Source organism: Tupaia chinensis, unplaced genomic scaffold (genome assembly GCF_000334495.1).
Source record: "Tupaia chinensis unplaced genomic scaffold, TupChi_1.0 Scaffold000303_1, whole genome shotgun sequence".
NCBI lineage: Eukaryota > Metazoa > Chordata > Mammalia > Scandentia > Tupaiidae > Tupaia > Tupaia belangeri.
The window spans coordinates 1449552-1474333 of NW_006159793.1; the positions used below are offsets into that span (position 1 = coordinate 1449552).

General features: G+C 51.3%; 2 protein-coding genes across 4 annotated transcripts in view; one reads left to right on the forward strand and one right to left on the reverse strand.

Moving 5' to 3' along the window:
- The window catches only part of HMGXB3 (HMG-box containing 3), a 51904-nt gene extending 29590 nt beyond the window's left edge, over positions 1 to 22314 (forward strand). For 2 of the 3 annotated variants that reach the window (XM_006150883.3, XM_014588742.2), the window contains 11 exons: positions 1237 to 1335; positions 3148 to 3297; positions 7847 to 8148; positions 8630 to 8757; positions 11201 to 11332; positions 12237 to 12421; positions 15042 to 15261; positions 17057 to 17190; positions 17964 to 18080; positions 19768 to 19977; positions 20932 to 22314. In XM_006150883.3, the coding sequence (XP_006150945.2) occupies positions 1237 to 1335; positions 3148 to 3297; positions 7847 to 8148; positions 8630 to 8757; positions 11201 to 11332; positions 12237 to 12421; positions 15042 to 15261; positions 17057 to 17190; positions 17964 to 18080; positions 19768 to 19977; positions 20932 to 21399 (2145 nt within the window). In that variant the 3' untranslated portion in view covers positions 21400 to 22314. The remainder of the gene's footprint in view (positions 1 to 1236; positions 1336 to 3147; positions 3298 to 7846; positions 8149 to 8629; positions 8758 to 11200; positions 11333 to 12236; positions 12422 to 15041; positions 15262 to 17056; positions 17191 to 17963; positions 18081 to 19767; positions 19978 to 20931) is intronic. The other variant, XM_027772814.1, reaches the window with a different exon arrangement.
- A 152-nt stretch (positions 22315 to 22466) lies between these two features.
- The window catches only part of CSF1R (colony stimulating factor 1 receptor), a 43449-nt gene continuing 41133 nt past the window's right edge, over positions 22467 to 24782 (reverse strand). The window contains exons 18-21 of the mRNA XM_006150882.2: positions 24641 to 24752; positions 23961 to 24060; positions 23448 to 23556; positions 22467 to 23374 (exon numbers count right to left, since the gene is read on the reverse strand). Of these exons, the coding sequence (XP_006150944.1) occupies positions 23225 to 23374; positions 23448 to 23556; positions 23961 to 24060; positions 24641 to 24752 (471 nt within the window). The 3' untranslated portion in view covers positions 22467 to 23224. The remainder of the gene's footprint in view (positions 23375 to 23447; positions 23557 to 23960; positions 24061 to 24640; positions 24753 to 24782) is intronic.

The following is a 24782-nucleotide window of genomic DNA, read 5'->3' on the forward strand; positions in this document are numbered from 1 at the left end:
CGTGTGCGCTAGCCAGACAGACAGAGAGAGACATAGAGACAGAAAGCGAGAAATCACCCCCCAGGGGGGATGGTCACGCCGCAATCCCTTCTCCTCCATTCTCCTCTCGGGATCTTGGGCACGCACGCACATGCGCCCGGCATGAGTTTTAAGCCACCGGGTCTGGGATGTGAACCATGGTCGACTACATGGGAGTCCAGTGACATAGCCATTACGCTAACTGCTGGTTCCCACCCCCGTCTTCTCTTGAGCAGTGCATTACTGCTGTGCCACAGAACTGTCCCTGTTTATTTCTTCCATAAGCAAAAGAGACAGCGAGAGAAAGAGCACCCCGACAAGGTCATAATGCTGCCGTCCACCTCCAGCCCTCAGCCAGCCCTGGTTCATTGGGGGGGCGTGTGTCCAGTATACTCTGGGTGCTCTCCATCTTAAACCAGGAATCTTCCCACACAGAATTGCTTATAGAGCTTCTCGTTTTACCACTGTCACACTGTTCAATGCCCTGCAGTTCCCTTTTGAATGCCAACATTGGGTATTTGTTAAAAGCCTCAGCTTGGGGCCAGCTGGTGGCATAGTGATTTAAGGGCATTGGACTCACACATGGCCGACCATGGTTTGAGTCCTGGACCTGGCAGATTGCTTTCTCAGTTTCCTATTCTCTCTCTCTCTCTCTCTCTCTCTCTCTCTCTCTCTCATTCTGCCCCTCTCTGGTCAAATTTAGATAAATAAATAAAATAATTCTTAAAAAAAAAAAAGCTGTATCTATGTATCTAGTTAATGGATACATAGATTCTTACATTCTAGAAGTCAGCTTAAAGTCACTATTACAGGATAATCTAGACTGCTGTAGCTTTTCGTTCACTTTCAGTTATATAGGTGATACATGTACTCCTTACAGAACATTTGAGATGCTATAATTAGTGGTAAGGGGAAGCAGCCGTGCTCTTCCTCTCGCCCTAGTTTTTCTGTACCAATGTCGTTCAGCCATATAGTTGTTGCATGGCTGTTAACATGGGTTTATCACTGGATGGAAGTTGTAAGTCTGATCTGTGCTGTTTCTGACACATGGTGTTAGAAGCCACACAGAAGACTTGGATGTGACACTCAGCCCCTCTAGAGGGCTCACGTGGAGCCCTACAAGTTCCCCGGGAAACTGTTTCCTCAAGGTGTTTCAGGACACAGGACTCGAGTATGGCCGGAGTTCACAAGTACCAAATGACTTGTTTTGACCCACAGCTACCAAGTGGCCCCTCCAACAGGACATCGCAGGTGAAAGTCGTGGAGGTCAAGCCCGACATGTTTCCTCCGTATAAGTACAGCTGCACTGTCACGCTGGTGAGTGTGCAGCAGCGTGGGGCATTGGCGTGGACACTGTTCAGTGGTGGAGGGTGAGTGGGGGTGCTGGGGGAGAGTAGCTGGCAGTGAGAGCAGAGGCAGGATAGAGCGTCAGTGCTGAAGGCCCATCACTGATGCAATGATAGCTGCTAGGTAAAATAGCTAGGTGATTGGGATTTTTTTCCCAGATAAGAAAAAAATTCCAATTTTTATTCTCTCAAAATTGGGCTTTTTTTTTTTTAAATTGAGAGTAATCATAGATGAGAATCTAGTCCAGATTCTTTAAGCACTCCTCAGTCTTTGAACCTTTTAACCTAGGAAGTGTGTTGAACAGTTAAGTTTGGGCAATGTTGCCTCCCCCTCTCCAGTAAAATAGTCACATTTGATACTAGTACCTTAAAGGATTTGAGAAGTTCTTTGGTAAAGCAACTTATTTTGTTTGCCTAGCAATTCCTACAAGGGTTTTCTCTCTCCCCTTCCCCTTTTATTTTTAACAGCACACGGTACCTTCCCGAATCCATGTGTGACTCTGAGATCACTCTTTTGCAGGGTAGACAGCGTGAAGCAGTGGAATCCACGCTAGACAATCGAAAGACCTAGTCAGAAGTAGCTCTTCCTCTGTTGCTAGCATGTCACATGGCCCTTGGCGAGGCACATCCCTTCTTTGGTCCTCGGTGTCACCATTATAACACGTTGTACTCGTTAAGCCACCATTGGGGTGTCTGTCACTCTCAGTGTTCTCTAACTCCGTTGATACATAAGGTATCAACCAACCAGATAGCTTTTGTGACTTTTTCTGGCTGATTTGAGTAAAGTGAACAGATTTCGAGGTGGAGCTATAACTTTTTATAATTTTTTCCTTATAATGGTAGACAAGTTCAGAAAGCATCATTCATTCATTAAAAAAATATTTAACTGAACACCTATTTTGTACCAGGCTCTGTACTGGGGATTTAGTAGTCCGCACGGTAGCACAGAACGATGGGTTAATGCCTAATCTGAGCTGATCCCGAAGGAGGATGTATCTCGAATCGTGGAGATCTGCTTTCTCTTTAATTACTACCTTCTCCCTGCCTCTCAGACCCTCACTCGCACTTCTGACTACAGGAGACTACTAGCTTACCATCTGTTGGAACTGAATTCCAGGCCCTCTCTTCAGTTGACTACTGTACAGTGACTTGTCATAGGAGCTTTGATGCCAGAACTTAAGTTTAAATACGAAGTTCTGGAGCCATTTTGAACAGATCTGGACTGAACAGATCAAGGTCAAACTGCAGGCATTTATATTTCCGACCTATGAGAGTTGACTAATGTATTTCACAGATAGGGAGGGACCGCACTTACCAAAGTTAACACTCTGTATTAAAATTAAGTGGGGTTAAAGCAAGATCCCATTGTGCTTTAAGGCTTTTTTTTGGAGAGGTTTTTTTTTTTTTTTTTTTTCGCTATAGGGCGCGTGCGCTCGCCAGACAGACAGAGAGAGACATAGAGACAGAAAGCGAGAAATCACCCCCCAGGGGGGATGGTCACGCCGCAATCCCTTCTCCTCCATTCTCCTCTCGGGATCTTGGGCACGCACGCACACGTGCCTGGCGTGAGATTTAAGCCACCGGGTCCGAGACGCGAACCGCGGTCGACTACGTGGGAGTCCAGCGACATAGCCATTACGCTAACTGCTGGTTCCCGCTTTAAGGCTTTTTATAATGGACATCGTTTGCCGTTGTCACTTGTTTTTTCTGACTTACTGACAGCTGGTCATCTTGGTTCCAGGTTTTACTTTTGTAGAACTGAATATTGGTTATACTTTTTCAGGATTTGGGCCTGGCTACATCGAGAGGTCGGGGAAAGTGCAAGAATCCCTCTTGTAGTTATGTCTATACCAACCGGCACAAACCTCGGATTTGCCCCAGCTGTGGTTTCAACCTTTCCAAAGACCGGACCGAGAAAACCACCAAGGCTGTCGTGAGTTCCTTCCCCAAACTCATCACCTGCCTGGACTGGCTCTGCCAGTAAACCTGTCTTAGTAAAAGTAAAAGGATTTTAATATGCAGTATTGGAGAATGGGAGTGGAACTGGGTAGTAGGTTCTGAACCACACCAAGCACCTTCTCTGGACCTCCTTGTCCTTGTTGTCAAAGTGAATGGGTTGACTAGTTTCCTAGATTTCTAAAAACCAGGGACAGTGGCAGTGCAGGCCTTAAGTAGGATTGAGAAGGAAGGCCTGGACATGTTGCATCTTCTTAGCTGCAATGACTGGTGCAGGATTTGTAAGTTGTCTTACTGTATAAATGGTCAGAGAATGTCCACTCCAAGACTGTGGATTAGATTGCTCCTTCTCAGGTTCCCTGAAGAGCTTTTGTTTAATCACAAACTTCACTCCTAACAGTCTTGGCAAACCTGCTTTCTGAAGTGGGACCTGATTCTAATTACTTGGATAGTAAAATTTATTTCACTTTGCTTCTTAGGGTTCTTTTTTTACTTCTAACTGGGAAAATGGACATTTTCAGAGGTCCTCAATTTCTACACATGGAGGTTTTTTAGTTTTATATTTGCTGTTTTATTTCCTGTAGGGTATATGTACTCACCAGAGAGAGGGGGCGAGTGGAGGGCAGTGAGGAACCATCCTCCAGGAGGTTGAGCAGCAGTCTCTGTTTTTTTATTTTTCTGTTTTTTGTTTGTTTGTTTGTTTTTTAAGAGAGATTTTTGCTATAGAGCACGTGCTCATGCCAGGGAGACAGAAAGCAAGAAATCACTCTTGCCAAGGGGGATGGCCAAACCACAATTCCTTCTCCATTCTCCTCTCTGGATCTTGGGCACACACGCACATGTGCCCCACATGAGTTTTAAGCCGTTGGGTCCAGAACTCAAACCGTGGTCGACTATGTGGGAGTCCAGTGACAACCATTATACCATCTGTTGGTCCCAGACAATCTCTTATCCTCCACTTTCCTCTTAGGATTTTGAGCATACATGCACATGCACTTGGTGCGTTTTTCAAGCCGTCTGGTCCAGAACTAGAACCTCACAGTTGGCCATATGGGATTCAGCCGCCTTGACCACCATGCCACCTGGCTGGCCCTTCACGTGACTTTTTTAGTTTTTGTGTGTGTTTTTTGTTTTGTTTTTTTCGCCATAGGGCATGTGCACTTGTAAAGACAGACGGAGGGACCAGCAGTTGGCATAATGGATATGTGGCTGGACTCCCACGTGGCCCACTACGGTTTGAGTCCTGGACCTGGCGACTTGAAACTCATGCTGGGTGCATGTGCATCCATGCCCAAGATCACAGGAGGAAAATGGAAGACATGAGATTGTAGTGTGGCCATATCTCCAGAGGGGGGGAGGATTTCTCACTTTCTATCTCTGTCTCTCTGGTGAATGCATGCACCCTATAGCAAAAATCACTCTTTAAAAAAATGAATAACACAGAGATAGAGAGGGAAAGTGAGAAATCACCCCCCAGGGGAATAGCCACACTGCAGTCCCTTCTTCTCTATTCTCTTCTTGGGATTTTGGGCCCTTGTGCACACGTGCCTGGTGTCATTTTCAAGCCACCAGGTCCAGGACTCAAACTGTGGTCAGCCATGATGAGGGAATCCAGTGTCTTAATCACCACATCACCTGCTGGCCCCCACGTATTACTTTTATAAGTGAATGGAAAGTGACAGCACTTGAGGCAGCTAATGAAATGACCTAGAACAAGGATAAGAGGGACATTGTTGGTCTGTTTTGGGTGGGGGGAGGGGATGGCACACAGAACACAAGTTCTGTGTGGCCTGAGAACAGTTGAGGCTATATCATAGAAGGTCTCGAATATCAGTGACAATTTGTGGTTTTTAATTTTGTCAGAGACTGTGCACTTGCTAGAGTGTATGCTTACCAGAGAGGGTAGGAGAAAGCATTCTCCATGGGACATGGTCATGCTGCAGTCCCTCCTCCATCTCTTCACCCCGTTGGGATATGGGGCACATGTGCACAGCACCTGGTGTGTTTCGTTAGCCACCAGATCTGGGGCTCCAACCTCAGGGCCAGCTGGGACCCAGCTGCCTTAACCAGGGCACAATTTGCTCCTTAGGCAGTGGAGTCCCACTTGATGTCCTTGAGCACGGAGGCCTAGATGAAGGGTAGGCTGTTTCAGGAGGGAGACACTGGGCTTGAGAGGGGACAGGACTGAAGAGATGGAGAGAGCGCCTGCAGGCATGATTACTTTGGATAAAGAGGCCTTTCTGGCAATGTATCTCACTTTACTTTCCAGTCTAAGGTTATAGTTTTTGAGAAAAAGAGAAGTGGAATTACAGTATATGGGCACTAATGGCCAAGTAGAAATAGCTCTGGGACCGGGAATTGGGAGAACGGGCTGGGAATGACCCTGAATTGGAAACTTTAGTTTTTCTCCCCATTAAATAAGGTGGGGTAGATGGATTATATCAAGGAGCCCTAGAGACGCCTCAGAATTGGGCTTTAAGGAGTCAGTAAACCCCTGAAATTCCATGCAAAACAAGTCTGTAGCTTCTGTCAGATTCTCTAGCAGATGCCCTCTGCAGGGAGGGAACTTTGCTCCTGGCTTTCGACGGCCACACCCGGTGCTGACTGTACGGCAGGGGGATCTGTTTCCCCACCGCCTCCCCCTGCAGTGTGCATACACGGTGTGTCCACGTCTCTAGTTACGGGCCGAGTGGAGTGCTGTGTGGGTAGAGGCTCTGATTATTCCTTTCTCCTTCCTTTCCAGTTTAGCTCTGTGTGGCGTGCAACATGGAAATAGGTGTTACTTAGGATGATAAAGTGACTTCACTTTTCAGGTTAGGCAGGAACTGTCTAGAGACCTCTTGCTATTTGACTTCAAATCCCACTCTCATTATGGCCCTTTGTCTTTGATTAACTGATAACTGCCCACCTCCAGGACCCACAAATTCAGACCCACCCTCATTACCAGACATTCCCTCACCCTCCAGTCTTCTAAGGCTTGGAGAATGAAATGTAATTATTGTTTTCCACGAAATGAAGCAGTGGTCAGACCCAGGGGCCTTTGTATGCATTATCCTTTGGAGCCCCCTGGTGGCCATACAGTTCCTATGAGGTTTGTCTTCTGCTGTTGTAATTAAGACTAACATTTCTGGGCTTGCGTGGTCTTCAGTCCTTTCCATCCTTCACGTCTGGCTCAGAACCAAAGAATAGCCAAGTTGCCGTCCAGCTCATGGTTCAACGTAGTCGTGGCTGGGAGTGCACAGCTTCTCAGGGCAACTCCTTCTATTTTCAGTCATCCCTTTTGCAGCTATTAATGAATTCATTCTTCCAGCTGGGGGTTTGAATGCCTCCTGTGGCCCAAGCCTTCAGCAATGACTAAGATCTTCCTTGAGAGCTTAGTCTAGAAAGGAAGAAAGACAGGTATCCAGACTACTAACAGGCAGAAAGAAGTATTCATAGGTACACAGGGTTAATAAGTTCCTTCTTGTTATCAGGCAAGTGCAAGTTTCTGGTGTACAAAGCAATGTATAACATGTCTAGCAAATGTGACTCAGCATCTTGTGTCCCAGGCCTCCTGCTGGCATTGGGAATCAGTAAATAAGCAGGGACCCTGTCCTCACTGAAGGAGGGGACAGTGATTCAGCAACTATGGGATGATGAATTCTGCAATAATGGAATCACTCAGGGAGCACAGAGGAGGGAGTGAGTCACATAGTGCATTGGCAGAAAGGATCAGGGAGACTCCTTTGAAAAGAGATCTGCTGAATAGGCCTGCCTAAAAGGACCTGTTTTTAATAAGTATTTCAGAACCTCGTTCCTTTAAGCCCCTGTTGTATTTCCTTGTATCTGTAGCCATGAAGAATGAAAGACAGACACTAAGTAGTGGGAATACTTGTTGAATGTTTGTTTATCAAAACTATCGTTTATAGCATCTTCATTGCAGGCAGACAGTGCTGAGTGCTCTACTTGCAACATTTCACTTGATCTGTACAGAAGCTCTAGGAGCTAACTAGTTTGTTTTGTTTTGTTTAAGAGACAGGGTCTTGCTGTGTTGCCCAGGCTGGCCTCAAATTTGAGAACTTCCTGCCTCAGCCTCTCCATTATCTGCAATCACAGGCGTGTTCCACCACGTCCTGCTAGATTACCAGTGTTTTTATTTCCCTCTCAATAGATGAGGAAGGGCTCAGAAATATTTAGTAAATTGCTTCAGGTTCCACATGGGTAGCTGTTCAGTGGTATACCCAGAACTGAAACCCAGGCCTGTTCTACTCCAAATTCCATAGCTGCTAAATGGGAGCTAACTGAAGAGGAGTGTAGGACATACTGCTATTTTACTGATGGAGAAACTGAGCCCCAGAGATAGAGAGTACCCGCCTACAGGCCCATCGTGACTTCCGAGCTGGTCAGCACGAGGTCCTAGGTGTACATCCTCTCAGTCACGAGCCCATGCCTGATCACTCGCAGACTTGCATTGTGTTACCCATTATCTGCCCGAGGCTGGCTCTTTCTATCCTGGGTGCTTAGTGATCAGTCCACTCTCTTCCCAGGAAGCGAGCTCACCACTCACAGATGTGCTGAGCGCCACAGAGCCCCTGAGTGCGGCCCAGAGGGAGGTCCAGCGCCAGTCCACGCTGCAGCTGCTGCGCAAAGTCCTGCAGATTCCTGAGAATGAGTCAGAGCTGGCCGAGGTCTTTGCCTTGATTCATGAACTCAACAGCTCTCGACTTATCCTGTCCAATGTGAGTGAGGAGACAGTCACCATCGAGCAGACCTCCTGGTCGAATTATTACGAGTCTCCGTCCACGCAGTGCCTTCTCTGTAGCAGCCCATTATTCAAAGGGGGACAAAAGTAAGCACCCTTTCTTCTGCCCCCATGCCTCACCTCCTTGGCTCATGGTGCCCCTTTGTTCAGGCTAAAACCCGTGGTGATGTCATTCTCTGATCTTCTTAGGCTCCTTTACTGTTCCAGCTGCTAACACTGGATAATTAGTAATGATTATTTCTATTGAGAGATGCCCAGAAGTTAGTATCCTCAGTTTAGAATTTCATTACATATGGACTGCCCAGCTTAGTGGTTGGGCTTGGGCATTCAGTGGGGTTGGCTATGTTGTGTAATCAGTGGAGAGCAATGTGACTTCACACGAGGCTCCAGAGGCTCGATTCTAATAAGTGGAAATGCCCACCTGGAAACCTTAGAGCCCGGGCTCCGATACCTTTACTTGCCCATCGTGTTAGAGTCTTGAGGATTTGCCCTTGATCAATGAGCCCTGGGGCTACATAAAGAGCTTGCTTTCTTTTTTATTTTGTATTGATGATATTTTTGGTACTAGCTCCCTGGCTGGGCCCCAGGAATGCTGGCTACTGACAGCCAACCGGCTGCAGGTGGTGACTGCCCAGGTGAAGATGTGTCTGAATCCCCATTGTCTGGCCCTGCACAGCTTCATGGACATCTACACAGGTAGGTACCGACCTTCTCTTCCCTCAGAGCACCGCATAACAGGCTGGATGGAGAACTATCCCTGTGGGTCAGACCTCTGGTCCTTTGAGCATTGGAGCTTTTCCCACTCAGATGGAGCTTCAGAGAAAGAGGGAATCATCTTCCTGAATGTCCCAGCCCCAGGAGACGACACTTACAGGCATTAGGACCTTTATCCAGTATCTTTAAAACAAAGTTAATTTTTAAAATGACAGATCTTCATTGTGGAAAAGCTAAAAAAATGCAGACAAGTATAAAGAAGAGACTAAAAATCAGTAGTAATCCTATAGCCATGAGATAGACGCTTAATAGGGTACTCTCTAATCTTCTAGATGTGTTTATTCATCTGTGTGGAATTTGAAATTTATAGGTATACAGTTCTTTGAACAAAGTGGGATCTTCACAATCCTGTAAGAGTGTTAGTTTAAGAATGTGCTTAGTCTATAAATTCCGTGAGGGAATTTGATATGCTTAAATATGCTAAATCTTCCAGTCCATAAACATGGCCTTTCTCTCTCTCTTTTTTTTTAAGAGAGATTTTTGCTGTAGTGCATGCGCACTTGCTAGAGAGACAGGGAGAAAGAGAGAGAATGCAAGAAATCACCCCCTACGGGGGATGGGCATACTATAATCCCTTTTCTTCCATTCTCTTCTTGGGATATTGGGCATGCACACGCACACACGCACTGTACCCAGTGTGAGTTTCAAGCTGCCTCACAGTGCACTACCATCTGCCTCAGCTCTAGGAGATTTGAGCAGGTTAGTGTTACAGTTACAACCTGCCTAATGGCTTTTCAGTCATGCAGACTCATGCGCAATAGTGGCCTGGTAGGTTCCACTGTCTAGGCAAGGTATATAGTAGGCGGTACCACCTCGGTTTTTCTAAGTGTATTCTGATGTTTCCATAGTGACAAATCACCCAGCAAGACCTACCTCAGAGCATATGTATTTATTTATTTGAGAGAGAGTTTGCTGTAGGGCACATACACTCACCAGAGACAGCAAGTGAGAAATCATCCCACCCTGGGGGGAGGGGTGTTTGACCATGCCACAATTTCTTCTGCTCCATCCTCCTTTTGGGATTATTTCTGTGAAGAGTATTTTTATGATCATTTGCAGTTTCCTCCAAATTCCTCTGTTAGTGAATTTCTTTTGTGAGGATTTCTTTGGGTTGTTTGGTCGATGGCATTTTCTCCTAGTTTATCAGTAGGAGCTTGAACTCGTATGTGGCGATTTGGAGAACACCAAGGTTTCTTTGCTTTTTGTTTGTTTTCATATTTGTGCAGCCAGAGCTTTGACCTTCTCCCTTGTGGTTCCAGCCTTTACTGTCAGGTTTAGGAAGGATGGCCTCGCTCCTCTATGCCTTTCTTTACTGGGAGCACATTCCAGAATTTGCTTTTGTGCAGATTTCTCATTATGTTTTGTGCAAACGTAAAATCACCCTGTTTTATTTGTCCTAAACTGACTGCACTTAAATTCCGCTGATTCTCATACTCCAGGGTCAGTTTCGGGGCCATTCTGTAGCCTGCGTTGCATCCCCCATGCGTCCCTGGACTGAAGGGCGCTCTGGCCTTCTCCTGTTACGTGAGGTGTAGAGGGAGAGTGACACCTTCGGTCCTAAGGACTGAGCTGGGCTGTGGGAAGTTGTTTTTTGTTTGTATGTATGTATTTGTTTATTTTTGTTGCTATAGGGTGTGTGTGCTTGCCAGAGAGAGAGAAAGCAAAAAATTACCCCTAGGGGCATGACAGTGCCTTAATCCCCTCTCCATTCTGCTCTTGGGGTTTTGGGCACACATGCACATACACCCAGTGTGTTTATTAAGCCCCCAGGTCTGGGACGGAACCGTGCCGTTAGCTGTGTGGAATCCAGCCACCTTTACCTCCCTGCCACCTCCTGGCCCTTGAAATGTTTCTTTTTCTATTGGAAAAGAAAAATGCGTTATACTGTACACATTATTTCACTACTTACTTTTTTCATTTAACAGTGTATTATGAACATCTTTGTGTTGGAGCAGTTAAATCTACTTTATTCTTTTTTTTTTTTTTTTTTTTTTTTGGAGAAGTTTTTTTCGCTGTAAGGTGCATGCGCTCGCCAGACAGACAGAGAGAGACATAGAGACAGAAAGTGAGAGGGTCACGCCGCAATCCCTTCTCCTCCATTCTCCTCTCGTGATCTTGGGCACACACGCACACGTGCCCGGCGTGAGTTTTAAGCCACCAGGTCTGGGACGTGAACTACGGTCGACTATGTGGGAGTCCAGTGACATAGCCATTATGCTAACTGCTGGTCTCAAATCTACTTTATTCTTTTTAATGAAGCATACTTTTAACCCTCCCCTTATTGGTGGGCATTTAGTTTGTTTCTTTTGCCATTATATGTAAGATAATATTAGTGAATGTCTTTGTTGCCTTTTTTAACCTACAGGTCTCTTTAATGTGGGGAACAAGCTGCTAGTAAGCCTGGATTTGCTTTTTGCAATCCGCAACCAGATCAAGCTGGGAGAGGACCCCAGAGTGTCTGTCAGTGCTGTTTTGAAGTCAGTGCGGGAGCAGACAGGTAAAAGTTGTCTTCCTCCCTTCTGCACGGTCAGTCCTAAGCTTCCTGGGAATGCTCAGTGATGGGCTCTGGTTGGAACAGTCATCTCGAAGAGTCTGGTATTTTAATACAGAGATATTCTTGACTTTTTAATGTGCTCTTCCTTTTGAATATTACAAATGCCAAGCTAACTTTAAAAAGCATCAGTCTTTCCATGTATCCAGGGACCCCAGCAGGGGACTGTAGGTGACTTTTAGAGGCACGTCCTTTGGTCATAGCCGTCTTGGCCTCAGGTTAGTGAGACTCCTTCAGAATAAGACAGCTCCTGGACACATGGAGCCCTAAGGCCCAAGGCTAATGCTAAGATTTGAGTGTGGGACCACCCTCCTTGCTAGCTAGAAATTATTTTTCACCTTGTTCTCCTTCCTTCTGTTTGGGCTCTTCCTATCCCATTCCTACAGGCTCCACTCCCCCCACACCTTGCCTGCTGTGAGGACGGACAGAGTAAAGCAAAGGGGCAGAACCACACAGGCCTGTGTTAGAGTCTTGGCTCTGCCACTTGACTGTGTGATTTTTATTCTCTTGTTTCTGTGCCTGTTGTAAAATCAAGATAGTACTAGCTCCTGGTTCATAGAGAATTTAAATTCATGTGAAAAAGAAATGAGAAACCATATTCAGAGCTCTCCAGAGCATCTCATAGCTAGCAGGTGCTTAATACAGGCAGCTCTCCCTCTGACTGGAACTGCCCTTTGGGTTGCCCCTGAGCACGTGAAGGCCTGGCGGCCTGACCCTCGGGACAGTTAGTACACTAGGGTGCTTTTAGGAGACAGTCAGTCTTGTAGCGTTGCTGTCCTTGCACGAGCTGATCCCCAGTGCCTCGGGGCTCTTTTCTGGGACCCTCTCAGAGCTCTTGCTTGCCTTCCAGAGAAGACTCTGGCCCCGGAGGAGCTGCGCCAGCTGCAGGAGCTGCTGTGCAATGGCTACTGGGCTTTCGAGTGCCTCACTGTCCGAGACTACAACGACATGATCTGCGGCATCTGCGGCGTGGCCCCCAAAGTGGAACTGGCGCAGAGGAGTGAAGAGAACGTGCTGGCGCTGAAGAGCGTGGAGGTGAGTGCCTCTCAGCCGTCGTAGGTGACTTCAGAACCGTCCTCTTGTGTCGGCAGCCTGCATCTTGGCTGGTATCCCCAGGGGCAGATGGCTCCAGGCCTGTCTGGGCAAGGGGAGTGGCTTTTTCCTGCCACAGCCCAGGATGTCATCTAAAGAAACCAGATGGAAACAGCATTTGCTTATTCAGTTACTTATTCAGCAGATGTGTTGAGTGTGAACTTTTGGGTCTTTGGAAAAGTCATGAAGCATTTTGGCATAGAAAAACAGAAAAATAGGTCATGACTTTTCAGATGACCTAATAGGTGTCCTTTTTGGACAGTTGGAGATAGTAAAAAACTAAGTTTCTGTCATCATGGAGCTCAAGCTCTGGTTTATAGGAGACAGACAGGAGACAAATGCAGGCCAGTTGGTGCTGAGTGCTGTGAAGACAGAAGTGGGGTGAAGGGAAGCGGGCACTGTGGTGAGAAGGCATTGCTGTTCCGTAGAGGGTAGCAGGGAAGGCCTCTGATTCCGTGGCATTGCACTGAGCTAGTAGAGTGTGGTGCAGTGTACTAGTAGTTAGTTGCACTGCAGTGCAAGGTCTCTGGTCTGAATGCTGCCGTAATGAATGAGAGAATGAGGGTCGGAATTGACTCTGGCTCAAGACCTGCATCTCACACGTTCACCACCGGGGCAGGTGTGGAACCTTCTGGGGCCTCTTAAGAATGTTCCTGTTGCTAAAATGACTGTATAAAAATTTCTGTGGGTCAGTCAGTGGCGTGGTGGTTGAGGCAGCTGGATCCCACTTAGCTGACAGCATGGTTCAAGTTACAATGTGGTGGCTTGAAAGACATAACTGGGCTCATGCACCCAGAATCCTAAATGAAGAGACAGAAGGGATTATGATGTGACCGTTGCCCCATGGAGGATGCTTTCTCACTTCCTCCCACTCTCTCCTCAGCAAGCACATGCACCCTGTAGCAAATCACGAGCAAATTTGCTTGTGTGACCCATTGCTTTTGTGCCATAACACACCAAGAGGCTGTCTCCAGACTTTTCAGATCTGCTTGCCTGGTGGTAACACTCGTAATGATACAAATGTGATTTATTGAGCACTCTCTTACCTATGCCAAGTTCTTTCTGTGTTAAGTGCTTTACTGGATGACTTAATTCTCACCACAGCCCTCTGGTGTTTTCATGAGATACCAGGAAGTGAAGCTCTGTGAGGTGGGGGTGGGCGGAGCTGCTCAAGCCCACCCAGGCAGGCAGGGGTGGGCAGAGATTCGATCTTGCTGATCTGAGTTCTGAGTCTGTGCTCCCAAGCATTGCTTTGTTCACCTCTGTCCTGGGACCCAGAGCTCTAGTTCTCCTGATCACACTTGTCCACAGCAAATTTTTGGCTTCCAGAATAGACAGAAGCCCGCCTTCCTGCAAAGGTCAGCTCGAGTTCTGCCTGGCCCCCTGCCCTGGTCCCAGTCAAGGCCCCTCTATCGCAGGAATGAGCCGCATTGCCTTCACTGTCAGTTCACAGGTCTCTTCCTTCCGTCGGTACCAGGTCTTCTTTCCCAGAGACCAGGGCTTTATTTACTGTGCTTTTTGTGCATGGAGGGTGGTGTGGAGAATGTGCAGAGAGAGAGGCTGTCCTGAGGTCTGTGAACACAGAAAGTTACTGAACAAAACTGGAATGTGTAGTGCCCCTGGGGAGACTGCCGGCCTCTCCCTTGGGGACGAGGGCCCTTTGACTCATGACGGTAGCCAAGCCAGTAGCCCAGTCAGTTCGTATTCTCAGTTGGTCTTTCCTGTCCCCTTGCTCCTTGTGGGAAGAATGGGCTTAGTTGGCCCCGTCCCCCAGCCAGGTGTGAAATGCTGAGGACCTTGGCAGATGGGTGGGACTTCACTGAGCAGAATTCTGACTTTTTTTTTTTTTTTTTTGGAGAGAATTTATATATCAAAGGACTGCATTTTAACGTGATAGAGACCCACTATCACAAGCCCATAGCCAAATGCCATGTCGTCCTCTGACTTTTTTTTTTTTTTTTTGGAGAGGTTTTTGCTATAGGGCGCCTGTGCTCACCAGACAGACAGAGAGAGACATAGAGACAGAAAGCGAGAAATCACCCCCCAGGGGGGATGGTCATGCCACAATCCCTTCTCCATTCTCCTCTCGGGATCTTGGGCACGCACGCACACACGCCCAGAATTCTGACAATTCTTGCTGGCCAGGCATAGGAGTAAAGGGCTTGAACTTTAGTTCTAGACCCACATTTGCATCGTTCTTATTCTACTTGTCTCACCCCAGACACCCCCAGAGTTGTTCATGAGAAAGTGTCTGGCACGTGACAGCTCCTCAGATGGTAACTGTCCTCTTTTTTTGCGAGACAGGGAGAAGGACCTGACTCTAGGTGTAGAAGGGAAAGGACTTAGAGACTACATAGATCTGGGAGAGTGCTGTTGTGCGGGAGGAAGAAATGTGGCCAAAGGGCGGTTGGCCAGTAAGGTGTGGAATTCAGGGCGCCCAGGCTGTGAGAGTCCTTCCTTCAGCTGGACGTTGGTTTCCCCGTGTGTGAAATGAAGGGGTAAAGGCTGCGGTGGTGCAGTATTCTGTGCTCATAGCTTCACCTTTTCTATCCCAACTTTTTAGTTCACTTGGCCTGAATTCTTAGGCTCTAGTGAAGTAAACGTGGAGGACTTCTGGGCCACAATGGAGACCGAGGTGATTGAGCAGGTGGCATTCCCTGCCAGCATTCCGATCACCAAATTTGACGCCTCTGTTATCGCCCCCTTCTTCCCACCACTCATGAGAGGAGCCGTGGTCGTCAACACTGAGAAAGACAAAAGCCTGGATGTGCGGCCAGCACCTGGTAAGGCCCCCGCTGGGTGACGGGCTGGGGAGGGCTCAGACAAGTGTGAGATAGTTGTCCTCACACGACAGCAGCGGTAGAGAGGGCAAGGCGCACCTAGAGGACCCTTCTGGAAAGATGATGACAACTTGTGACAGAAATCCCCTGGAGGTTACAGTCATGGAGCAGAGAGAGAGATAGTGTGTGTATGTGTTTATTTCATGTTGATTGTTGTTACATTTTTGTTTTTTTTATCAACAAGAGATAGGTATTTTCAGTAGGGTCTTACCAAGCCTCAGTCCTGCTATCCTAGTAGCTGGGATTGCAGGCATGCACTGGCCGTGACTGGTGCGTTCAGACTGTCCTGGGAACAAACCCCGGCCTTCCACTATCTCCAGCTTTGTGCGGCAGCACCTGACCTCCTGCACTGCCGCGGCGAGGCTGGTGTCGAGTTTGAAGAGCTGCCAGCCGTATCGTATACGACAGACCCACAGCTCACTGCCAGCTCTGGCCTGCACACACAGAGCAGTGGGAATCCTGTAAAAATGCTGATGATTAGGCTCCAACCCTAGTGACTTCACTGAGAAGGTACGGGGGAGGCCAAGGACTCTGCCTTCACAGCAGGTCTTGGTGATGGTTTTGCAGATTGTGAACTGGCTGCTGGCCATCTCCCAGCTCTGCACCAGCTGTTAAGAGCATAGGTTTCTCGGGACCAGCAGATAGTGTAATGGCTATGTCGCTGGACTCCCATGTAGTCAACCGTGGTTCGAGTCCCGCACCCAGTAGCTTAAACTCACGCCGGGCACGTGTGCGGGCGTGCCCAAGATCCCAAGAGGAGAATGGAGGAGAAGGGATTGCGGTGTGGCCATCCCCCCGGGGGGTGATTTCTCACTTTCTGTCTCTCTGTCTTTCTGTCTTTATGTCTTTCTGGTGAGCCCACGCACCCTGTAGCAAAAACCTCTCAAAAAAATAAAAAGAAGAAGAGCATATGTTTCTGATACCTGGGACTTGGTTCCCATCTCTGCTGCTATTAGTCCTGTGACCTCTGGCAAACCCCTTTATTGGCCTGAACCCCTGTTGCCTCATCTGCAAAGTGGGCACGATAGTGGTAACCTGCCTCCTAGGTGTGGGAATGACACAAGCTCACATCGTTACTGATAGTCTTTTACTTTTTTATTAGCTGTACTCACAGTAAAGACATACCTCACAGATCGGTACCTTTCCTTACCAAGCAAAGTCCACTTGGTTTTCCGCTTGTTTCATTCTGATAATCCTGGATGTGGCCTTCCACATTGATTCCACAACTCCTGATGTACACAGATTCTCCAATGGTGCTTCCCCAGCTTAGATACTGAGGTCCTGCCTGTGTTTGCTCCTTGAAGGACTGCCTTTTCTCCCCACTATGAGGCACCCACATAGTTACCCTGATTAGCCAGGTTTAGGAGCCTGGTGTGTAGAGAGCATTTCAAAAATGAGAACTGCTGCTGCTACTCATTTTGCTATGGTTGCACCTGAGATCTTGGTTCTGAGAAGCCTTAGAAGATAGGGTTAAAAGCTGACTCATTCTAGGGTTCTTTGCAGAGGCCCCCTGCTGGGTCACTCATTGAGACATTCTAGGGCAGAAAGCCAGTACAGAGAGAATTCAGATGTCTGCAGAAGTCCTCATCCTGCCTTGAATCTCACTTGTCCCATTACCCAGGGGATGCTCAGTGTAGAACTGGCTTCCACTGCTCGCTGTAGGCCTAGCCCCCCGTCCCCATCACCCTGACCTGTGCTGGCTGGCGGCAGCACCCCCTCAGCGTGGTCATTTCTGCAGGCAATGGCAGTGCACTGGTGAGGCTGCTCCATGAGGGCACCTGCAGGCTCGAGGACATCAGCTCCTATAGTGAGGAGGAGCTGCAGCAGCTGCTGCGGGAGTGTGACATCCCCTTCGTGGCAGGAGACTCCAAGGTGAGTGTCCCAGTACAGCGGCGTAGAGAGCAGGGCTTTGGGGGCAGACTGGGTGGTCCACTCTCCTGGGCAAGGAGGTGAGTGCCCGTGATTGGGCATGTGTGATTACGTCCTCTGCCGTGGACGTAACCTCTGTTATGGTGCCAGTAGGTGGGGAGGCCTTGGCCTCCACGTGGTTCCTTCTGTTGAAGGCGGTGGGCCTAGATTCTGGGATTGAGAATCCTGGCCCATCTCCTTACTGTGCGTGGCCTGGGGTAAGTTCCCATGCGTTTTAAGCTTCATTTTCCTCATATGTAAAATGGAAATAACCAAAACACCAACCACCTGAACTTGTGAGGAATATGCATTACATCGGATCTTCACCCATCCAGGCTCTGAGACATGCCGCTTTCGCACACACAGAGTTGGTGTGTGGGCGCGTGCTTTGCCCATATGTTGTTTCCGTGCTGTCAGAAACGAAGTTTCAGGTTCAGATTCAAATGTTCACTCCCCTTTGAAGGTTTCTCTGCCCAGTAAGAAAACATAGAGGAACCCAGGCTTACGGGTCTGTCAGCTTGGCCAGTCTGGCTGGCTGTGTCCGTGACCTGATTCCCTCCAGGCCTATGGATACCCACTTGGACCCAGATGAGCTTGGGGTGGGAGGTTCCAAGGTCCACCCTGGCCTTGGCGGCTTGTCCTTCTGCTCGGGGCATGGGAGTGAGCGCTTGATGCCGAGCACCAGGCCTGGGCCCTTAGCGGTCACCCTCGGGTTTAATCTCGTCCTTCCGCTCCAGGACCAGCTGTGCTTCTCTTTACTGGCTCTCTACGAATCTGTACAGAATGGAGCCCGAGCTAGGCAGCCCCCACCTCATCTCACAGGGGGTAAGATCTACAAGGTGTGCCCCCATCAGGTAAGACGAGAACGGGCAGCCAGGGTGATGTGCTAATGTTGAACGGCCCACACCGGGTCTGGGTGACCCCGCTCAGCCTTTCAGCGCTGGGCCTGTGGAGTCGCTGCCCCTGAGTCAGGTGCCACCCTTAGGGGTAGAGAGGCACCTGGGTCATTTAATTACGGACCTCACCGCATGCTGGGCACTGCGTCGGCTGTTGAGGGGAAAGGGTGAGCAACAAAGATGTCATTCTTCCCTGGTCAACCTCAGGACTTAGAGGTAAATAAAGTCACCAATTTGTGGTGATGGTTGTGAAGAACCAGACAAAGGCCTGAGATCACACAGTGACATACTGTCTAGGCAGCACCAGAGAAAGCTGAGACCTTAAGGCCAGGGAGCAGCCTTGGTGATGAGCCAGCAAAGGTGTGTCTGCAGAGTGACTGCTGAGGCCCCACTGGAGAAGCAGAGTGAGCTGAGAGGGCCCCAGACACAGGTTGCGGGGCACTTCTGTGGGCCAGCGTAACAGTCAGGGTTGCATTCTGGGAAAGGAGGAACATTTCGGATGGTTCGCAGTGGGAAATAGGGGTGATGACATGGCCTGATTTTGGTTTTAGTACAGTCGGTCCATATGTCTAAGTTTATTCACTTATCCCTTCCATGAGAGAGACAGCAACGGGGCGGGAGAGGGCACGTGTGAACGAGACAGGACCTCCACCAGGGTCCTCATGCTCCTATCCGCTCCAGCCTCAGCCGGCCCAAGTCACAGTGTGTGTGCGTACCCGGAGTGCTGAGGGAGGTCCCGGAGCCTGAACTCAAGACCTTTTCTGTGTGATGCAGTGGAGTTGGTGCCGTGCCACTGCCTGGTCCCACACTCTGCATGCCTGGGGAAGGGTGTGTCCCAAATAGGGCAGGCACCGGGACTGCTCTGGGATGGGCTGCGTCCGAGATGGCGTGACCGGCCCAGGGAGACCCTGGAACAGAAAGCCCACTTCACCAGCTCTGAACGGGGGAGAGCTGGCTGAGCAGGCTGCCCATCCCTGTGGGTATGAGTCGTCAGGGCCACGTGGCTGTAACTGGAGAAGCAGGCCGTCAGCTGCTGTGACCACAGCTGCGTCTGGGCAGATCAGTGCCTGCCCATGCAACCAGGCTCATCCCCTGAGAAGCAGTAGCCACCACAGAGACCCAGGAGCTGCTGCTCGGGGGCTGTGCTGAGCAAGCAGAATCACCTGCAGGGGACGCCAGGTGCTTATGAAGGCAGGCCTCGCCTCCGTCCCCAGAGCTGTCCACGGACTGTGCTCAGGAGCTGTTGTGGGAGGTGTCCACTAGACTGCACCAGGGGTTCCCATCTGGGTAGCACCTTGGGGTCCCAAAATACAGGTGCTCAGATCCCCCCCACAGACCCCTCATTCCTGAGGTTGGAGTGGGGCCGTGTTTAGCCAGCACTCAGCTGCAGGTGCTGTGTAGCTGGGATGGGGAACCACGAGATGCTGCTCGGCAAGGCGATGTGGAGGGAGTGGGGTTTAGCCATGTCCTAGGTGCCCGCCAGCCTCAGTGGAAGATGATGTCCCCAGGTCTGCCCTCAGAAGAGCAAGGACGAGTGGGCGTCAGTCCCGAGACTAGTGGTTCATCTTCCTGGGGAGGAGTGAGGGCGCCGCTCCATCCCCAGGTTGGCTGTTGACCCTCTGCTGTGCCCGCCATGCCTCCCCAGGTAGTCTGTGGCTCCAAGTACCTGGTGCGGGGCGAGAGTGCCCGTGACCATGTGGACCTGCTCGCCTCTTCCCGCCACTGGCCGCCTGTCTACGTGGTAGACATGGCCACACCAGTGGCCTTGTGCGCCGACCTCTGCTACCCGGAGCTGACCAGCCAGATGTGGGGGAGGAACCAGGGCTGTTTCTCCAGCCCCACAGAGCCGCCTGTGGTGAGTGCCCTCCTGAGGAGCTGGGATAGACCCCCAGGCGGACCCTGTCTGAACCCCTGGGGCCCATCTCTAGGCTCCGGAACCAGCATTTAGCCTGAGTGTTTTTACTGACCAACCCCGGTGTAGCCGCAGTGTGCCCAGGGTACCCCCGACACAGGTACTTCATGGTAAAAGAGGTCACCTTCTAGATGAGCCCGGGAAGTGGCCTCCTTTGTGCACACGGACATATTAAAGGCTCCAGCAGCCCCGGAGTCCGCTGTCTCGTGGACGATGTCTTAGACCGGCCCGTGAGCACACTGCATGGTGTGCTGGTTGAGGTCTAGAGGTACAGTGGTTTAGGAAACAAGCAGCTTACTCAACCCCTCTTTTATTAAAAGGGGAGATAAGGCCCAGAGGGGCATGTGGACTCGTCCAGGGTCACACAGCAGATGAGTGGCAGTACCCTTGTCTCTGCAAATTGGCCATGTTGTCCCAGGCAGCAGTTCTTACCAGAGGTGCACATCCTCCAGGGGCAGGCCTTGGCATTTGCTGGAGAGGCGTGGGGCTGATACCAGGAAAAGGGCAAGAGTAAGAAGGGAGGCCAGTGTTGGCCAGCCTGTGTTATGGGAAGCAGAGGCTTCGGCTTGCCTTGGAAGGGTCCTTGTCGTCACTCTGGGGGGCGTTCCTGAACCTGTGCTAGAGTCTCCAGAAAAGTATTTCAGCCATGGTCAGAGCCGGTTCTCCGGCCTGAACTGACTGGGCGAGTAACGATAGCAGCTCAGGCTAAGTCTGCTCTGGGGAGTGGTCGGTCACTGTCCCATTCTCATGGGAGGTGGTGTCATGGGCAGGGGAGACTTGGCCCAGGACGTATGGAAGGTGCTGCCACTGGGATTTGCACAGGACTGGCTGTCACCCACCTGCAGGTTCTGCCTCGGTCATTCCCACTCGCCCGACGGCTTCTCATTTCTCTTCCAGAGCGTGTCCTGCCCAGAGCTCTTAGACCAGCACTACACCGTGGACATGACAGAGGCCGAGCACTCTGTCCAGCACCCAGTCACCAAGACTGCCACAAGGCGCATCGTCCATGCAGGCACACAGCCTGGTACCGGCGACCCCAGCGCCGGGCACCACTCTTTAGCCCTGTGTCCTGAGCTGGCACCCTACGCAACCATCTTGTCTTCTATCGCGGACAGCAAACCAAACAGTGTCCGCCAGAGGCCCATTGCCTTTGACAATGCCACCCACTATTACCTCTACAACCGCCTCATGGACTTCCTCACCAGCCGGGAGATTGTCAACCGGCAGATCCACGACATCGTGCAGAGCTGCCAGCCTGGCGAGGTGGTCATCCGCGACACCCTCTACCGCCTTGGGGTTGCTCAGATCAAGACAGAGACAGAGGAGGAGGGTGATGACGAGGAGGCAGCCACGGTGGCAGAGTGAGCCAGGCTCTTGTCCAGGGATTGCACCATCTCTCTCAAGCCATAGTAAGGCCTTGCCCAAGGCAGAGCTGTCCAGGGGAGCGGTAGCAGCAGTCAGCTGTGGGCAGGGCGTCTGACTGCTGGGACTGACCAAAGAGCTTCCATTCCCTGAGCATGACGGGGCCCGGGGTCCTTGGTTCTCAACCCTCTAAGGGTCAGGAGAGATGCCAAGAAACCCCTCGCTGTCCCTGCGAGAGCACTTGGGGGACTTAGTGTCTGTCACGGAGGGCAGGGAGCCTGAGGGGAGGGCTGGTGGCTTCTCTGGGTCTGCTGCAGGGCAGGCCAGAGGTCCCAGGGTGGCTAAGGCAGGAGTCCCGGTACCGGGTGGCAGGGCTCCTGGGGCCTCTCTTCCTGCCTGGAGGGACCCTGGCTCCAGCCTCACAGCCACAAGGTTCCCTGAGCTTGTTGCCTTTGACCAGGCCCTTCAGTGGCCTTGTGAGCTCTGGGGTCCCTGTGGGCTCTTGACTCCCCAGAGGAGGGACAGTTGCCCCTGCTCTTCTGCCCCTGCCCTGTCGGGGGAAGAGGAGGAGCCACAGCACTTTTCCAGGACTGTTCTCCACCCTGAGCTTTGCAGAAGCGCCCTTCCTCCTTCCCCTGGTCACTGCTGCTGCACCCACATCCTCTGGGCCCTGGGACCCGCACCACAGGTGGGATGTGGCCCGTGGTCGTGACATCCCTGGCAGCAGTAGGAAAACTCCCTTCTGTGAAGGGGAAGCAGACCGGGCTGTAAGGAAACAGCGGGACTGGCTCAAGTGCCCCAGGTTTGCTTAGGGCCCGGGAATTGGCTGCGTGTTACTTAATTTATTGAGAGGAGTGGAGTAGGTGGCTTTCTCCTCCCTCTTCCCCTGACAGGAATAAACTTTATGGAATTATCTGGTTTGGTGAAGCAGGTCAATCTCTGCTCCTGGCATGGGGCACGGTACAGCCGTGCCAGAGGTGCTGCCATGTGCCTTCACGGGGAGGGGTATGAGGGCAGGGCCGTCCTGGGCGTGCCGGCGCCAGTGTGTGGCGCAGAGAAGCAGAGGCCGCTGTGTTAGAGCTGTTAGTTTAATGTTGACGAGACGTCCTGCGGCGTGACCGTTAGTCATCATGAGTCAGCTGGGGGAGCGTGTGCTTGCTGGTGTGGCCAGCCACACACCAGGGTCCCCGCCTTCCAGCCAGAATGACGGAAACCAGGCAGAACAGTCCTGACATAGCTGCCATTTGGCTCATAATAGCAGGACCAGACCGGGGTGGGGAGTTGAGACAAGACGACCTTGGGGGCAGAGGTGAGGGCCTCACAGAGGAGCCTTGCTCCAAGGGCTGGAGCTGAGAGCAGTCCGGGAGCTCCTCCTCCACTCAGGAGGTGATCCTGTCACTGCCTAGGAGCACCGTCTAGCCCCGGCACATTTGGCTTTCTCAGTATCAGGGCAGTTTGGGGGACCTCGTAGGCACAAAACCAGTCCATTTCCTTAGAGACACAAGAGGATCGGCAAAGGGGGTGCTTGGAAGTGGGAACAAGGTCGAGGGAGTGAGCTGAGGGGCTCTGCCAGTCGACATAGCAAACACGGGCCAACCCCATGAGGACAACGGGCGGACGGGGGGACGGGGCAGGCTCAGCCCAGCCCCATTACGGCAGTGATGGCCCAGACTTGGGGAGTGGGGTCCTCTGGCCTCCCTGGCTCCCTCACATTCCCATGTTTCAGAGCTGGGCCGAGCTGTTGAGTGAACCAACCACGGGCAGGTAGTGTGCTCCCCCGTGGAATGGAGACTGGAGGAGGGGAGAGGCCGTGCTCCGGCTCCGCCCCTTAGCAGAACTGGTAGTTGTTGGGCTGCAGCAGGGGCTGGGCGATGTCCCCTTGCTCACAGCAGGCCAGCTGCTCGCTAGAGCTCTCCTCCTCTGGCTCACTGCTGCTGCCGCCACCGCTGCTACTGCTGCTGGTCAGGTTGGCATAGTCCTGAGGGTGGTGGAGACAGGGACAGTCAGTCCTGCCCTGGCTGGCCCCCCACCCTGAGCCTAGCCCCACTCACCTGCTCTCTCCTGGCCGCTCGGTCCTGCTCCTGGAGGAGGGTGCAGATCTGCTGGAAGGTGGGTCTGTGAGTGGGCTCCAGGGCCCAGCAGGCCTGCATGATGCCATATCTGGAGACAGCACAGAGGTGGTCCATGTGCAGGTCCCCAAGGTCTGGGGACCATTACACACAGCTGCCTGCAAAGCCTGCTGAGTCCTGGCCCACGTCCCCTCATTCCATCCTCACCGTAACCCCAGGAGAGGAGCACTTCCACCCCCCCAGTATGGCAGGTGGGGTCATTTGCTGTCCTCAGGATCCCTGCAGTATCAGTCTGAGTATGGTGTCACCTCTAGTTAAGAATCTTTCAGATCATCCACCATGTTGCCTGGGAACTCAGTGGAAGCCCTGAGTCCACTGTCAGGGAGACAGAGGCCAACCCTGGAACTTGTGGACTGGGAAGACCAAGACACGTGCCCTTTCATCCCCTTCCAACTGAAGCCAGGATGACCTCTTCCTTGGGCCTGCTTCGCTTACATGTTCTTTGGGGCAAACGCAGGCTGGGCCATCTGGTATCCATCCTTCACCAGTTTGTAGAACTTGCTGTTCACCAGGATGCCAGGGTAGGGGTTCAGCCCTGCAGAGGTCAAGGTCATGTGAAGGACCACTCACTGCTTACCTTCTCCCCCTCACAAGTCCCACCTGGCCAGTGCCCTGGAGCCGCAGCTCCTCTGGTGGCCGACGCCAGGCACTGACAGGCGTAGGCGCTAGGAAAGTGAGTGCCCTTGGCACAGCCGACAAGTTCCGGCACAGGCTTTGGAGTCAGACCACAATCTGGTTGTGCATGAGTAAAGTGGGGACCATACAAGGTTACACCTCAGGGTTGTTATAGAGCAGTGCATTCGAAGACCCAGCCCAAGCCCCTGTGCCTGGTTCTCTGGACGTGGAGGTTTGAGTGGAGCAGTAAAGCATTTTCAGGTGCAGCAACTGTGTGTGCAGAGACAAATGAAAAGCCCGGAGAGTACCGGGCATCAGTGCGTGATCTGCCCAGCCCGCCCGGAGCCGTGATGCTGGGTTTCGAAAGTCCTTCCCAGCTCTTCCTCCACACTAGCCCTTCTCTGCGTAGGGACCCACATCCTTGTTCGTACCCCTCCCCAAGGTGTCAGTGGTGTAACCAAGTCGGCCTCAGCCGAGCCTGGACTGGCCCGATGGCTCACCGAGTGAGAAGATCTCCCAGAGGAGGATGCCGTAGGACCAGACGTCACTCTGAACCGTGTAGACACAGTCGAAGATGCTCTCCGGGGCCATCCACTTGACAGGCAGGGGGGCCGTGGACCACAACCCCCACGACATTTGCAC